Source organism: Myotis nattereri (assembly GCF_964212035.1).
Source record: "Myotis nattereri genome assembly, chromosome: 8".
Classification (NCBI taxonomy): domain Eukaryota; kingdom Metazoa; phylum Chordata; class Mammalia; order Chiroptera; family Vespertilionidae; genus Myotis; species Myotis nattereri.
In genome coordinates, this window is record NC_138083.1 from 46053821 (window position 1) to 46070609 (window position 16789).

The window sequence follows — 16789 nt, forward strand, 5'->3', positions numbered from 1 at the left end:
TCACTTTAAGTACGGTTGGCTTGTTGCTTCTACCAAGCTTTTAAACTGAAACCACAGAATAACTCTTGCTGGAGCTCATTCTTCTGTTCTTTTTATGGGACAGGAATTACCTGCCAGCAGATTGCTGAAGCTCCACGTAAAAACCTATGCTCCATGGAGGAGGGCACAAAAGATCTAGGGACGAATGTGTTTGGGCCAGGAAGCGTCCATCACGGCCAGAATCTTTCCCATTGAGTAGCTCTGTGCCTGCAAGTGGACATGGGCAATCCCTGGGATGTGGAATATGGCACTGCCAACTGGAATGTGTACACATTATTCTTTTTAGACAGCTGGCTTACTTTCTTGAATAGAGGTTAGCTTGCCAATGTTTCCCCTTTAGCAGAGCAGAGAATGTTCAAGAACTGGGTGCTTCTCCAGAAAACACTGGCCATCCTGAGAATCTCAGGGACTCAAAGCCGCTCTGATGACATTTAAGGAGCCTTCCTCTGAGGGCTGAACTTACCTCCCAGCAAGTGTGGAGCTGAATCACTAAGGACACAAATGGAAAGGGAGGGGCAAAAAGTGAAGGCTTTATATTTCCTCTTCAGGGACGCAGCTCCAATCTCACCTACCAAACTGTCCACTTCACCACCAGAAAGCAACAAAGGTAAAGAGCTCCAGCTGTGCTTGTTGTCAAAGGGGAACAGATCAGAGTAGCAAAATATGGCATTTGGACAGGGTTGTAGTGAACCAAATGAGGGGCAAGCTTATTCTTTAATCAAGTGTGGCTTTTGCTGACACCTTATCATACCTGTATATCCTAGTGTTAATTTGATTGAAATTTCTTCCTTCCATAGATGTTTAGTGAGTGGCTAGCCAGGACTGGTCTAGATAGTGAAATAAAGCATAAAAAACAAAGTCTTTGTTTTAATGGAGGCTGTACTCTAAAGGAAGGGGGTTTCAGGACAATAAATACATGTATAATATATAACATACACTATAATATATTCATGTATATATAGTTTATTTATGTTTATATAAATAGATAATATATAAGGCAAATAAATAAGTACACTGTGCATATATAATACATAGGGCAAATAAGTAAAACTGTGCATATATATGTATATACTATTGCAATGGACTGAAAGATAACTGGAGAAATGTGGCCAGTGAAAGCCTTATTGATGGTGTTATCTGAGCAGAGAGAGAAATGAACTGCTGGAGTGAGCCATTTGGATAATTTTGGGAAGAGCATCCCAGCAGAGGAATAGAATATGCAACAGCCTTGAGGTGGAATCTGCTTGGCATGTTAAAGGAATGCAGGGCATTGATATGACTAGAACAGAGGGAGCTGGTGCGGGGGCTGGTAGCAGATGAGACTGAGAGTTGTCGGGGCCAGATCATGAAAGAGTCTGGCCTCTGCTCTGAAAGAAAGGGAAGCCACTAGGGTTTTTGAGCAAAGGCCATAAGCAGTTCTGCTGTTAGTACATAACCAACTGGTATTTAAAAACATCACTCTATCTTCTCTAGAAAATATAATGGAGGTGGGTCAGGACTAAAGTAGGAAAATGAATTGGGAGATGACATCATCCATGAGGGGGATGATGATAGTTTTGACCAGGGTGGTAGCTGGAGAGTGTGAAAAATGGGTAGATGGTGAGTATTTCTGAAGACGGGGAAAAAGGGATTTTTTGATAGATGGAATGTTATGTGAATGAGAAAGTGTTTAAGGATGATCCCACAGTTTTTAGTCTGAGCAAATGAAGAAATTGAACTGTCATTTACAAAGATCAAGATAGCTGCTAGGGGTGTATGCTGGAGAGAGGTTCAGGCAGTCACGAGTTTGCTGTTGGACATGTTAAATTTGAGATTCATATTAGACACTCAAGTAGAGATGTTGAGTAGGTAGTTAGATATATGAATCTGGAATTCAAGGGCAATATAAGTTTGGTAGCTAAAAGCATATCAGTGACAATTAAAGCTAGAAATTGGGTGAGATCACCTGTCTGAGTGTAAACAGAGGAGAGGACTAAGATTTGAGATTCTGCAAATGAGACCAAGAAGGACTGGCCCAGTGAGGCAGGTGGTGAACCAAGAAAAAACAATGACCTAGAGGTTAAAGGAAGAAAGTGTTTGATGCCAATGGAGGTTTTTGGAGAATGACACCTCCCCAAGGGCAAGAACTGTGCTCAATAAGTTTTGTATCTACAACCCCTTTTAGTTAGGATTGCTCAATAAGTATTTATGGGACCGAATAAAATAAACTCTTCCTTCCTGACAAAACATTGTCTTTAGATAACACATATTCCAGAATTATATTTTTCTCTCAGATTTTCTTCTCCCAGTCCTCCATTTTCATTGACATCATGGCTGCGGCCCAGGGCTGAGGACTTTGGGCACCTTCTCATGGCATGACCTGTTTGCTAGTATTGCATTACTTTCATGGAGGAAATGAGCAGAGAAGTTTGCCTGAGTTTGTCTTACTGATTCTCACCTTGTTTGTTCATGAATGACCAGGATGCAAGTGTTCTCTCCTTGTGACAGTGGACAGTCTAGTGGGAAAGTACCTCATTTAGCTGAGTCTATGTAGCTCAAGAATTTTTCTGTACAAATTCCAGGGTGGGGAGTGTTGTTAAACATGAAAATTCAGAGCACAAAGATCTAATTCCTTCTGCTCTTTTGCTCCAGAACAATCAGATCACTTTTAGATGTGCACAAATGATAGCTTTGAAGTATTGGTTGAAATGAATAGTAAACCTTCTATTCATTAGAATCTAAAACTACCGTGAATTCCCCTCTCTAGCATTTTCTAATTTCTGAAGCAGTGTGCTGAGGCTCTTTAATTCCTGAAATTAATAACTAAACTCCACGTATTATCTATATCTGCAAGTAATGTTCTGAGCTGTTTTCTTTTCTGTTCTCAGGTAGTGCTGGTCATAAAATGGATTCCCTCAGCACAGCAAACATTGAATTTTGCCTTGATGTGTTCAAAGAGCTGAACAATAACCATGTGGAAGATAATATCTTCTTTTCCCCACTGAGTTTGCTTTATGCTCTGAGTATGATCCTCCTTGGTGCCAGAGGAAACAGTGCAGAACAAATGGAAAAGGTAAGGAATGCACCAAAGATGTCCCCAGAGTCTGGAAGTTTTACCTGTGCCCCGCTATGGGTCAGCCAAATTACTTGTATCTTTACACCAAGAAAACTGCCATCTTGTGAAAGAACACACTTGGGCAAATCGTATTTCTTAAAAGTGGATAATGAGCCGAAACTGGTTTGGCTCAGTGGATAGAGCATCGGCCTGCAGACTGAAAGGTCCCAGGTTTGATTCTGGTCAAGGGCATGTACCTTGGTTGCAGGCATATCCCCAGTAGGAGACGTGCAGGAGGCAGCTGATCGATGTTTCTCTCTCATCGATGTTTCTAACTATCTCTCTCCCTTCCTCTCTTTAAAAAATCAATAAAATATATTTTTTAAAAAAGTGGATAATGACTTAAATAATGTAATACATTATCCTATATAATAAAGAGGTAATATGCAAATTAACCCTCATGCCCTCACAAGATGGCTGCCTATGACCAGGCTGGCAGCGGGGATGACCAAACGACTGAACAGCAGGCTGAGTGGGGTGACCAGGCCAGCAGGGGTCTATGAGGGACCACCAGGCCAGCAGGGGGGGCAGTTAGGGGTGACCAGGCCAGCACACAGAGGCAGTTTGGGGTGATCAGACCAGTGGGGGGGGCAGTTAGGGGCGACCAGGCAGGCAGTCAGGTGAGCGATTAGGAGCCAGCAGTCCAGGACTGTGAGAGGGATGTCTGACTGTCGGTTTAGGCCTGATCCCCAAGATCAGGCCTAAACTGGCAGTTGGACATCCCCCAAGGGGTCCTGGATTGGAGAGGGCACAGGCTGGGCTGAGGAGACCATCCTTCCCATGCACAAATTTCATGCACCGGGCCTTTAGTAATATAATAATGCAATACATGTAATACAGTCTCTTCCTCACCATCGGTAGTTTCACACATACATTTCCACAATTACTTTTAGAGTTCATCCTTTCAATGATTTAAACATAACAGAAAGCAAATATACGATACTATTCTTGCCCTCTAGAAGTTTAATTTATAATACAATTTAATGTCACTTTAAGAATTATTGAGTTTTTAAAAAATTCTTTAATGTATTTGAATGTCATAATAACCGGTGTGGCAAGTAGCTATTGTTATCCTTATTTCATAGTTGGGGAAACTGAGGCTAAGAGAGAAAGGGTGACTTTTCAGGTTACCTAGGCTGAGGGTGACTTTCAGGTTACACAGGCTGATATACAGTGGTTTTTCATTATGTATGTAGTTTATTGATGTGAAAATCCTAGAAGAATGTCATTCAACAACTTCCAGGATACTTGCACATTCCATTATTATTTGTCTTTTATTTCTTTATTCCATATTTTGATGCGCTTTCATGATTTATTTTTGCATTTAAAATAGGTATTGTGCTGGAAAACCATGTAATGTTTTACATGGCCTTGGATGGGTTCTGTCACAGTGAATAGTGTGAGAAAAGAAGGAGAGGGGAGAAGGGTCTAGTGAATGATAACTCAATCCCTGGACTCTCACAGACAATGGTCCCAGGCATGTCACTTAATCTTTCTTTGGCTCAATTTCTCTCACAAAAAACGGGGATAATAGTATCTACTCATAAAGTTGCTGGGAGAGTTAAGTAAGATATGTAAAGGCTTATAAATATAACATTTTTAAATGTTATATTTTGGACTTGTAATATAACATCTTTAAATGTTAGCTATTGCATTGGTCTTTATCTGAAATGGAAAAACAGGTACTTGTAACTGTTAATCTTTATAGACTATACGCTGCTTTTGATGCCAATTGATTCTTCTTTCATTTTCTAGGTGCTTCACTTTAATCATATTGCAGAATCATTAAAGCCAAAGTTTAAGGACTCAGCTAAGGTATGACTGCTGAGCTGTCAAGCGCTCTTTGTGAGAGCACCAAGAGATAATGGTGCAGGGGTTGAGCAGCAGAGCCCCCTTTTCTTCCTTAAGGAGGCTTACAATGTCCTCCTTGGTATCCTCCTTCAATCTTCCTTATAACTGCTAGCCTACAGAGTTAACATAATGATAATGACGACAATAATAAAATCCCCAGATTTTATCAGGTGACTTACTGTCATCAAGCTTTTCTGTTCTTTTACAAACTGTGTGCATGTTGAGCCTGCCATGTGCAGTGTTACATTTTTCAAACTAGTGAGGGGACTGAGAAAAGACATGGAGGCTTTGTCACATAATTATACACCAGGAAAACAGGGCTCTATGCTGCCCAGCCCAGCTGTTCTTAATTCCTTTCAGTAAGAACATTTCTTTAGAAATGAAATGTATACAAAACTCCCATATGACAATAGTTGTGTGTTGATTGTGACCAACAGAAAGCATATAAATGGGTATAGATTCACAGAATACTTGTCTCACAGGACCTAATTTATTGTTAGGCAATCTTTACTTTAGGGAATATAGGCATAACCCCTCTACTGTCCATGAATTCCAATGCATCAAAGCTGCATGCTTAACCAGATTCCTCCTATGAGGGACAGATGGGCGTGGAAGGTCAGTTCAGGGAGGAGCTGAAGAGACCTATTAAGTGGTCACAGAAACGGAGGTATTGAAAGGAGTGTGAGAGAAAATAGAAATGATTCTCTAGGTACAAAGGCAGAAAAAAATGCACAGAAAATTTGGATTATTGCCCTGAATATCCAATTAGGATCTTTTTATATATGATAACTTCAAGTTTTGAATTAAAATGTTGGGGCTGGAAGTACATGTGCTTTTGCAATAGCTTTCAGTTCTGCACACAATCTGTAACCAGGGTCACAGAGAGCTGAGATTATTGTGCCAGAGGAAATTAGAGAAGAAAAATGCTTTCAAGTCTCTTTGTTGTTTTCATGTTATTTATAACTCTTCTATAAATCAAGTAATTTAATCCAGCAACTTAATACTATAGTCTTTGTTTACTGTGCTTTAGTGCAGCCAAACTGGAAGGATTCACTCAGAGTTTGGAGCCCTATTCTCTCAAATCAACCAGCCAGACTCTAACTATACCCTCAGCATCGCTAACAGACTCTATGGGACACAGACAAAGGCATTCTATCAGGTAAGTCCATTTGGAATGGTGGTCAACAGCTTTCTTTGGCATCCTCTGAATTTCACACCAAAAAGTAAATCACAAATGAAAAGAGTCACATTTATCTTTAAGAGATTAAATTTGAACCCTGTTAGAGTTTCAATGAAATGGTTTCACCAATCCCCCATTTAAGGTTATGAAATATAACATAAAAAACATTACTTTTGCAATATCACCAAAGTTGTCCAAGAACCAATGTTAGGGATGAAACACAAAATAAAGCAGGTAAGAATTAACCCTTATGGACCAGAAAAAAACCCTAAAAATCCATTTCTCATCTCTTCTTCAAAGGTCCTAAAAGGCAGAGTATCAAGAATTAGTCAAAAGTACACTGGACTGGGAGCCAAGAGATCTGAGTTCTGTTCTCCTTTAGACATATGACTTTGAGCAAGTCACTTCTACCTTTAAAATGAGAGGATTAAATCAAGCGTTTTTTTTTCTTTTGCTACAAAATTCTAACACTATTTATGCCATTTCCCAGTAGCATTGGAATATGGAGTTTTATTGAGTATTTACTATGTGTCAATCACTCTACTACATACATTATAGACATTATCCTATCTAATAATCCTATCTAATAAAAGGGTAATATGCAAATTAACTATCACTCTGTCACAAAGATGGCAGTGCCCATAGCCACAAGATGGTGGTGCCCAGTCCTCTCAGCTCCGCCCGAGTCTGCCAGTCCCAGGGGGGTGGCTGCTAAGAGTGGGCAGCGTGAGCAGCCTGGCGGAATGCTTGCTTTGTCACCCTGGCCATGGAGGGCCTCTGGGCAGTGGGCATGGAGCGGTGTGGGGGTGGGGGGAAACACTTGCGTTGTCGCCCCAGTGACAAGGCAAGTGTTCCGTGCCTGGCTGTGGATGGGCCTCTGGGCAGCAGAGAGCCTCTGGGCAGCTGGCGCAGAGCAGCCAGGCCCCACAGAGAGCTACTGGCACATGGAATTGTGCGCAGGGCTACTAGTCTTATATAATTCTACATAGTCCTAAGATGCAGGTACAAAATTGTCATTAATACCACAATTGTGAAGCAAATAATAAAAAGTCAAGTTGAGAAAGGTCAAAGAGATAATTAAATGGCAAAGCTGGAATTTGATCCCTGTCCAAATCCATATTCCTGTTTTTCATTGCTACGTCATCCTGCTGTGATTGAGCTAATCTGCTGGCTTCAGTGTCTTAGCTTTTGTTTGACCAGTGTGATTTTATATAAAGTTGAAAAAAATGTCAATGTCTACATCAGAGAATATTATTATTAATTTTACTTATGGTGGCTCATGAGGAGGTTGAAATATACAATATAGAGACCTAACCTTTTGTTGGACCTCAAACAAGGAAACCATTTAACCATTCCGGTTCTGTTTTCCTATGTGGAACATTAGAGCAGTAACTCCCATTTGTTTGTGTCCTTTGAAGAGGAAATTGGAAGGCTAGAGTGAAAAGGTAGGCACTCTACCACAATTTGTCATTTTGCTTTGAACATTTTGAAGCTAAGAATGCCCATGAGATGACAGAAGTAGCAACCAAAACTTCCTGAACATTTCTTTGGGAAAGTTCTTTGATTTGACTAAATGTCTTTGTATGGATTCTGCTTCCTTTCCAACATATATGCACAAACTGCTTTTGTCTGTTATAATTTTACAATACATCGAACTGGAAGTATTTGCTTTCCTTACATTATTTTTTGTGGTCTTATGCAGTTATCCTTTCTTTTACAGCAATATTTAAGTTGTTCTGAGAAACTGTATCAAGCCAGGCTTCAAACTGTTGATTTTCAAAAGTCTACGGAAGAAACCAGGAAAACTATTAATGCTTGGGTTGCAAGCAAAACTAATGGTAAGGATAAGTCACATTTATGTCTACAAACTTAATTTGTGCTGGTAAACTCCCTGAGGCAGTGTTAACGAGGAAGCAGGGTGAGGTCCAGAAACAGACACAACGAATTAACAGTGGAGGAAGTGGGGGAATATTTTGGAAAATCTCTTTTAGCCATTGTCCTCAATGATCTAGCTAAGTGACTCTGAGAATGAAAAGAACACTGTTTCTACATTAGAGAGACGTTGTCATACATTCTGCCAGTAAGTTTAATTAAATTTAAACCTACATTTCCCAATTTTAAAACAAACCCTATATGTATTGTTAATATTTCTTTTTTAAAAATGGAACATTAAATGTTCATGTCAGAGATGTGTTCATTTCTTTTAAAAAATCTATTTAAGGAAAAATTTAAAGAAAAAAGAGAAACCAGAAGGAATCCTTATTCATCCATCACTCAGCTGCAATACTTATTACTTAAGTCAATATTATTTAAGATAGCCATGCCCTTTACCCACCACCTCTTTCAGATTATTTGGGATCTAATCCCAATATTTTTTTTCTCTCTATATGTTTCAGTTTGTGCCTGTCAAAAATATAAGCTTTTAAAAAATATGAACACTATACCATTATTACACCTAGAAAATTAAAAAATCATTTAAAATTAACAAATATTTAGTGAGCTTTTGTATTCCCCCAGTTGCCTCTTTTTTTTGTTTGAATCAGAACCCAAATAATGTTTGCACATTGCAATTGGTTAATATGTTCCTTAGAGCTTGAGTTTTTAAATAAACTTTTTGATTGAAATTTACGTATATTTAGAAAAGTATATACATGATGTGTTTGCTGCTCAGTGAATTATCACTATGATGACTACTCTGGTGTACCACCACCCAGGTCAGGAAAACAAAATATTAGTTACTGGGAAGGGCACTCCAGGGTCACCCTCGTGTCTTCTCCCAGAAACTAACCCACCCCGTTCCCAGACCTTAAGATTTCTCTGACTTTTATGCTAACATATTTGTATCTATTATATCATTTAACAGCAGTGACCTCTCAAAAGTATCTTGTCAATTGATGGATGTCATTCAAATTCAGTAATAGGTAACCAGATTAAAATATGTATCAATTCAGGTCTTTGTACTATTAGAAAATGCATGGAAAATTCTACACATTTTTTTAGACATGTTAATTTACTTAGAACAGTAGAGGAAAATATATTTTATCTCACATGCCAACTCTGATCTACTGCTAGTGGCTGCCTGGGAACTCTGTGGTGAGAAAGAGTCTGAGACTTAAACTAAGGTTACCTGAAAAAGCCCGCAATGGAGTCACTAGGATGTTAAGCATGGTAGGGATGTTTGTTTGTTTAGTTTAGTGTTCTAGCCTCAGTTTATTGCTCTCGTGCCTAGAACAGTGCCTGGCACATAGAAGTCTCTTAAAATATTTTTTTAGCATAAATGAATAGATTGATTATTGTTATCTGCCATGGGTGTGCATTAGGGATCCACATGCTGGGTATTTATTTTTACACATATCACTTAATGGTAGTTATTGTGACTATTTAACTATTATCAATAAGTTTAAATCCAAATCTATTATCTATTCTTTTTCTTATTACAAGGAAAAATTACAAACCTCTTTGGAGAGGGCACAATCGACCCTTCTTCTGTGATGGTCCTGGTGAATGCCATATATTTCAAAGGACAATGGCAAAATAAATTTCCGGAAAGAGAGACGATTAAAACCCCTTTTCAGCTAAGTGAGGTATGTGTTTCATTTTCAGACCGATGATAAATTTTGGAGACTACAATAATTTTTATAGACAGGTTAGGAAGTTTTAGTGGAAATACTCTTCTAGATCTCTGTAGGTACCTTTAACTGTGTAGTCTATGAATTTTATTTTCATTTTTCCCTATGAAGTGACCATAACCTTTCTCACAGGCACCTGAATGGAGCCTTCAGACACTGGGGTGTCCTGGAAGAGGAGAAAGCCTGCTCTCTTCCGGCTATTCTCCATATATGCTGTGGCTATTTGCTCTAGTGGCACAACACAACTATTATTTTTCTCCTAAAAAATATCTAATTAAATTTAAAAGGAAACGATCCTATGATACCATTTTCCTATATAACTCATTTTATTGGGAAACCCTGGCTTTTTTTTTGGGGGGGGGGAACATCTATATTATTGTTTTTATTACTATATTCATTATTCAAACAATTTGGCTCTCACTAGGACTTATTTTGGAATACAGAATCATAACCTTTGCATAAGAAAGTAATAAGTGTGTGTTTTGTAGTTGATATTTTACCCACGCATTTATAGTGTTAGTGCAGATATTTGTCGTGCAAGAAAATCAGTGCACATGCATGTGCACACACATGTTTCACCATTGTCTAATTACAATCTTTCAAAAACATAGGGTAAGAGCGTAATTGTGGAAATGATGTATCAAGTGGGAAGGTTTAAATTGGCCGTCATAAAGGAGCCGCAGATGCAAGTGCTTGAGCTGCCCTACGTGCAGGACAAACTAAGCATGATCATCCTGCTTCCCATGGGCACAGTGACTCTAGAACAGGTATGTTACAGGAATGCCGACAGCAGAAAAAGCACACGTGCATGTGCACCACACACACACACACACACACACACACACACACACACACACACGAGCGCGCTCCCCACACTGTGTGTATTCCACAATATCAGTGCAGCCAGCACTAATTCGATCACAAGCTGGTTTAGCCCCATTGCCCTAGGGACTGTGAGAGGAAAGGGAGGATTCCTGGCCCTGGCCTTCAGGATAATGTATTTAGGGAAAACACCTTGTGTTATATTTAAAAAGGCATCTGGTAGCAAAAGGGCCATGCTGTACACACAGACACACACATATTGATCATTTGACACTTGGGAAACACCTTCGTAATGAAATTATAATGCAAGTCGAGCTCCCAGTCTGTGGACATCTAATGAAGTCATCTTCCTCTCAGGAGCAGGAAGATGTACTGCTGACCCAAAAGTCGCATGTTTTTGTGGGCCAACCACCATGTTTAGCGTCTTGGTTTTGTGGGGAAATGAGAGCCACAGTCACTGAGAAGAGTTCAGGGAGGTGGTCTGAGTTTGAATATGACCCCCCCTCCCTGGCTGCCATCAGAGCTGCCTGGCACAGAGCAGGCAAGGCACTGCTATGGCTCCTCCCAGCCTTGCTGAGACTGTCCAGTGCTCTGCCAGCATGACTGTTGCCTAGGAGACCAGTCTAGCTTCTGGGCCCTTGCAGTAGCTCACATACACACATGGGGACTGTTCTAACCAGAGCAAAGAGCACCTGCAAAGGCCTTAGAAGTATGAGGCAGCGAGATGATTTTGTGTCATGAAGTTGTGGTAACTTGGATGAGGGCACAGACAGAAGGAAAAGATAGAAACCACTGACCTGATATTGTCAGGATGGTGAGGTGACCCAAAAGTCTTCAACTCTTGCAGGAAAAGAATGATGGGGTTTGACATGCTAGTTTGGAGCTGTGGGGAGGCCTGTAGAGAGTTTCAAATGTCCAAGGACAGAAGTGTGAAGAGTTTACAAAAACATCTGGAACTGGGTGGAAAATAAGCCAGGGTTGTGAGGCTGCATTGGGAAATCTGAGCAGGGATGTGGGAGTTGACTTGCTAAGTGTAGGCACCCAGAGGTCAGCTTCAAGAGTGGGGCAGGAGGAGATTAAAGTGGAGTGGAACAAGAAGTCCCCATGTCACAGAAGCCAAATAACAAACAAGTTCATAATGGAGATTGCTATTAAATGTTTCAGATATGAGAACCAAGAAGTACTTGAGTTCTTCAAGGAAATGAGAACACAATTGCTGAGGCATTAGAGAGAGTTTAGGTAAAGCCGACACACTGAGGGAATGAATTAACACACATTGGATAAGTTTAATTATAAAATATCAATGAGAAGTAGACAATAGAAAATAGAAGATGTGGATGAATGCAGGATTATTTTCTCTTTCAGATAAAATTTGAGCACAGTTTAAAGGTAGAAAAGAAGTCAGTGGAATTGAGTAGTTCACTCTGAGAATTATAAAACAAGCAGCAATTAATGCAGAGGTGTGTGCTTGGCTCGTGTGGGTCCATCTGTGTTTTGTCTCTTAGATAGAGAAGCGGCTGAACTCGAAGATGTTTCACAAGTGGACCAGCTCCTCCAACATGATGGAAAGGAATGTCGAAGTCCATTTGCCCCGATTCAAACTGGAGATCAAGTATGAGCTGAATTCCTTGCTAAAATCCCTCGGGATGACAGATGTCTTCCACCAGAGTAAAGCTGATCTGTCTGGAATGTCACCAGCCAAGGGCCTGTATGTATCAAAGGTCATCCACAAGTCATATGTGGATGTCAACGAAGAGGGCACGGAGGCAGCAGCAGCCACTGGGGACAATTTCGTCATGAAAAGACTCCCCATCCGAGCTCAGTTCATGGCGAACCACCCTTTCCTGTTCTTCATAAGGCACACTGGCACCAACACCATTCTCTTCTGTGGCAAGCTTGCCTCTCCCTAAGCAAATGGGGTTGAGCAAGGCTCAGAGTCACAGAGGAGGTGCAGGGATAAACCCATGACTCTGAGCAGTTCCCACCTATCACACCTTTGTGCCTCAGTTTGCTTGTCTGAAAATGGGTCGAGGATCTCTCCCAACTTATTCCATGAGTTATTGAACCCTAAGATTATGATAATCATGGAGGAAGGTATATTTATAGAAAACGCTTTTCTGGTTCTCTTATCTTTGGGGCCTCATTTTAGTACTGTCTGGTGACATAATCAAGTCATTGAGGGAAATTTTAAAGAATTACATTTTCTTGACTTGTGTATATCAGTGAGTTCAGTGAGTTCTTGAATAAGTGACCACTCCACCTCTAGAAAAACCAATCAAAGGGTTCCCACTTTGGTTGGATTTTAAAATATTGACATTTTCCTTGCATGTGTAAATGTAACATCCTGAATTTTAGTTCAAACTTCTGTATTGACTATAATAAATACATGAAATGCCTTTGAAGCCATTTTAGTGAAATTTTTGGCCAAATTTTTGTCAGACCCTAAATGGAGTAATAGACTCTTTTGATCTCTCTCCACTGGTGGCACATGTTTCCTCTTTGTGTCGATAGAGAAAGCAGAGCTCAGTGAGGCATTCAGCTCAGCATGGCCAGACCCCCAAAGACACATATACCTCCAGCCAAACACCAGATTTACTACCCCAAACTAGTGACTTTAAAAGATTCTGGTCCTTTTATTATTCATTGCCTGAAGAAATATTTTAAGTATCTACTAAGTTCCAGCACCATGTTAAACCAAATATATATATATATATATATATATATATATATATATATATATATCAGTCTTTGTCTTCATAAGCTAATATGAAGAGAAGGCAGAGAAGGCAGACTATAGAATAGTAATGACAATGGGTGATGGCTGCTGTGAGAAGACTGTTCTCAATGAAAACAAGCCCTGAAGATGGAGTGAAGTGGTGGGAGGGGGGATTCCTTTAAGTGATGACCCCTGAGAGGCATTTCAGGGAGTGAGGGCTCTTTTCTGAGGAAAACGACTTGATCAGATTCACATTCTAGAAAGATCACTTGGGTTTCCAAATGGCCATCTTCATGATGGGAAAGAGGCATTATAAACTACATGGATTAAATCACAGAAGAACATTTTCCATGTCACTAATCACTTTTGTAGGACTGGGACAGTTTTGCAACTGGCTCATGGTTTATTTTGGTTACACATAGATAGATAGCATCATTGACAATTTAGGTGTGACAGTGAAAGGCGCCACTGGAATGCTTAATTGGGTGATGGAATTGTCCAGTAATATGGACATGAGTCAGAGTCAGCCACAACAGCTCTGACATTTATGCCAAGAATTCCCCAGTCTAGTCCCCAAGCACCTTCAGCACATGTTGAAAAGATCCTTTGTTAAGATGTAATAAAGCTGTTGGTTGACGTTTACCAGACTGGGATTTGGCAGGGTTTCCGAATTCCATATGCAATCTACAGATTTATTTTTTTTTAAAATACTGCTTTCTGTTAATTAAATCTTTATATGACTTTGTATACCCTGTGTCTCTCAGACTACATGAAACTTTGTATTGGATCTCACTGAATATGTGGGTCCGTCAGAGCCTCATGCCTCACTTCCCTAGTTCCCCAAATCCTGTCTGGGATTCCACACTTTTCCCCAATTCATGGTTGGCTTAGTGTGGAATCTACTCCCTTCCCTCTAGTGCTACAGAGCAGTGGGGAAGCCTATGACTTCACCAACAGGTCCACAAAGGTGCCACCATCTGTTGGTGCTATGTCCAGAACTGCATTAGGCCAAGACTCCCTGAGTTCCTGGAGCTGCTGTTCCTGCCCAAAGGGTCCCATAAATTTGAGTGGGGAGGCGTTTCAGTGCTCGAAATGGAAGCTGGGATAGGAAAACTCTCCCATCCATGGATATTGGCTATCCCATCCCATAGTTTCCAAGCAGGTCTCTGGCCTTATTCAAGGAGAGGCTACTCAAACTGTCCCATGGAGGCTTTTCTCCCTGGGATTTAGGCTCAAGCACACAGGTGGGCTGCTTGCACAGTTGCCCTTTGCCTCCAAATGTGAACCACTGTCCTAGGGTCATGGACACCCTGAATTTCCTCCTGAGCACAAACTCTTTCTAGGATGCAAATAGGCTCCTGTGAGCTTCCTCAACACCTCTTCATGCATGTCATACCACCTGAATTTCTGCATTACTCTTCCCTGTTTTACTTTTCTCATTAGCACTTATTGCTCTCATTACACATTTTATTTATTTATTTTGTGTATGGAGAATCTCTTCCCATTATCATGTGAACTTGATGAGGTCAGGATTAAAAAAAAAAAACCTTGCTGTGTGTTGTTGTCCTAGTGCGGTGGTTGGCAAACTCATTAGTCAACAGAGCCAAATATCAACAGTTCAACGATTGAAATTTCTTTTGAGAGCCAAATTTTTTAAACTTAAACTATATAGGTAGGTACATTGTTATTAACTTAATTAGGGTACTCCTAAGGCTTAGGAAAAGCCACATTCAAGGAGACAAAGAGCCGCAGTTTGCCGACCACGGTCCTCGTGCAAACAATGCCTGGAGCATAGTAGTCAATAAATATGGGTTGAATGAATTAAGGAATTCATCCCTCTAATGCTTCAATGTTTTGAGTGCCTACTATGTTCTAGAGTTGGAAAGTGAAGATCATTGGTTTAAATAAGATAGGCTTGCCTGGCTGGCGTGGCTCAGTGGTTGAGCGTTGACCTATGAACCAGGAGTTCTCGGTTTGATTCCTGGTCAGGGCACATGACCGGTTGTGGGCTCCATCCCCAGTGTGGGGAGTGTTGGGGGAAACTGGACAGTGATTCTCTCTCATCATGGATGTTTCTATCTCCCTCTCCCTCTCCATTCCTCTCTGAAATCAATAAAAATATATTTAAAAAATAATTAAATCAGATAGGCTTGAGATAATGCCATGAACTTGACCAACGGTAGAGTTCAGCAGACAATTCTAATAGGATGGTCTATAAAAAAATAGTCCCAGGCTGCACTGTGGACAAATGTTTTGTTTCTGCATGGTCTTTCCTGATAAAGAAGATGAAAGAGTCTGTATACTCCCACATACCTCAAATGGCTTAAGGTACACCTTGTGTTGAGCTGGGTTCACCAGAACATCTAAGTTACAGTTTAGGAGAGTCAATGACCACTGTGATCAGCTGACTCACTGCAACAATTGTCACAAGTGCCAGGGGAATTTCAGCCTGTCTAACTGAGTGAAAGGTGTTGCTAACAGGGAGCTGAGCTGTTTAGTGGTTGCTGATTTGTTAGGACACCATTCATATGAAGTAAAATTGCTAGGGATGGTCAAAAGTTAAACCTCATTGCATTAAATAATGTAACCGATTTGACCAGTTATTCAGCTAAATTTTATGCAGCTTTTACACTCAAGGTAACCCTGTGTGTCAATTGGTGTGTCGTGAGCTTCTCCTAGTGGGTGAGACAATGACATGAGATGTATATAAGATATATCTGTGCTGTGGGAAGACATCCATGAAAACTTTCATTTCAAGGGGAATGACATCAATGAAAACTGCCATTTATTGAAGTATTATTGCATGCCAGGAACCATTTTAAGTATTTTATCAATTTTATCCCCATAACTGTATGTGATGTCACCTGGTCACTCCGACTTAGAGTGTCAGTAACATGTCTAATGTCACACTGTTAGTTGCAGAGCCAAGGTTTGAGTCCATGCTTTACCCTCTGCGCTATTGCTACATGCTACTCAGTACCTTTGTGGACTTTGGAGGCGAGGTTAGAGTGTCAATTTAGAGACTGCTTCTGCCACAGCTCCTCTTAAAATCCTGTAATCCCTAGTTTTTAGCTGACTCATTAATTTAGAGCAGCGGTTCTCAATCTGTGGGTCGCGACCCCTTTGGGGGTCGAACGACCCTTTCACAGGGGTCGCCTAAGATCATTGGAAAACACATATATAATTACATATTGTTTTTGTGATTAATCACTATGCTTTAATTATGTTCAATTTGTAACAATGAAAATACATCCTGCATATCAGATATTTACATTACAATTCATAACAGTAGCAAAATTACAGTTATGAAGTAGCAACGAAAATAATTTTATGGTTGGGGGTTACCACAACATGAGGAACTGTATTAAAGGGTCGTGGCATTAGGAAGGGTGAGAACCACTGATTTAGAGGTTATAGATATATTGTTGTAGTTCCCCATCCTATCACTAGATGGCAGG

General features: G+C 40.3%; 1 protein-coding gene across 1 annotated transcript; it reads left to right on the forward strand.

Annotated features, from left to right (window-relative positions):
• Positions 1-540: 540 nt before the first annotated feature.
• On the forward strand, positions 541-13011 carry SERPINB11 (serpin family B member 11; the record flags this gene model as incomplete). The annotated part of the gene is made up of 8 exons (XM_081098050.1): positions 541-646; positions 2907-3091; positions 4889-4948; positions 6015-6143; positions 7885-8002; positions 9606-9748; positions 10405-10560; positions 12121-13011. The coding sequence occupies 8 exons, from the start codon at positions 541-543 to the stop codon at positions 12523-12525; spliced, it is 1302 nt and encodes a 433-aa protein (XP_080954176.1). The 3' UTR covers positions 12526-13011.
• Positions 13012-16789: the final 3778 nt, after the last annotated feature.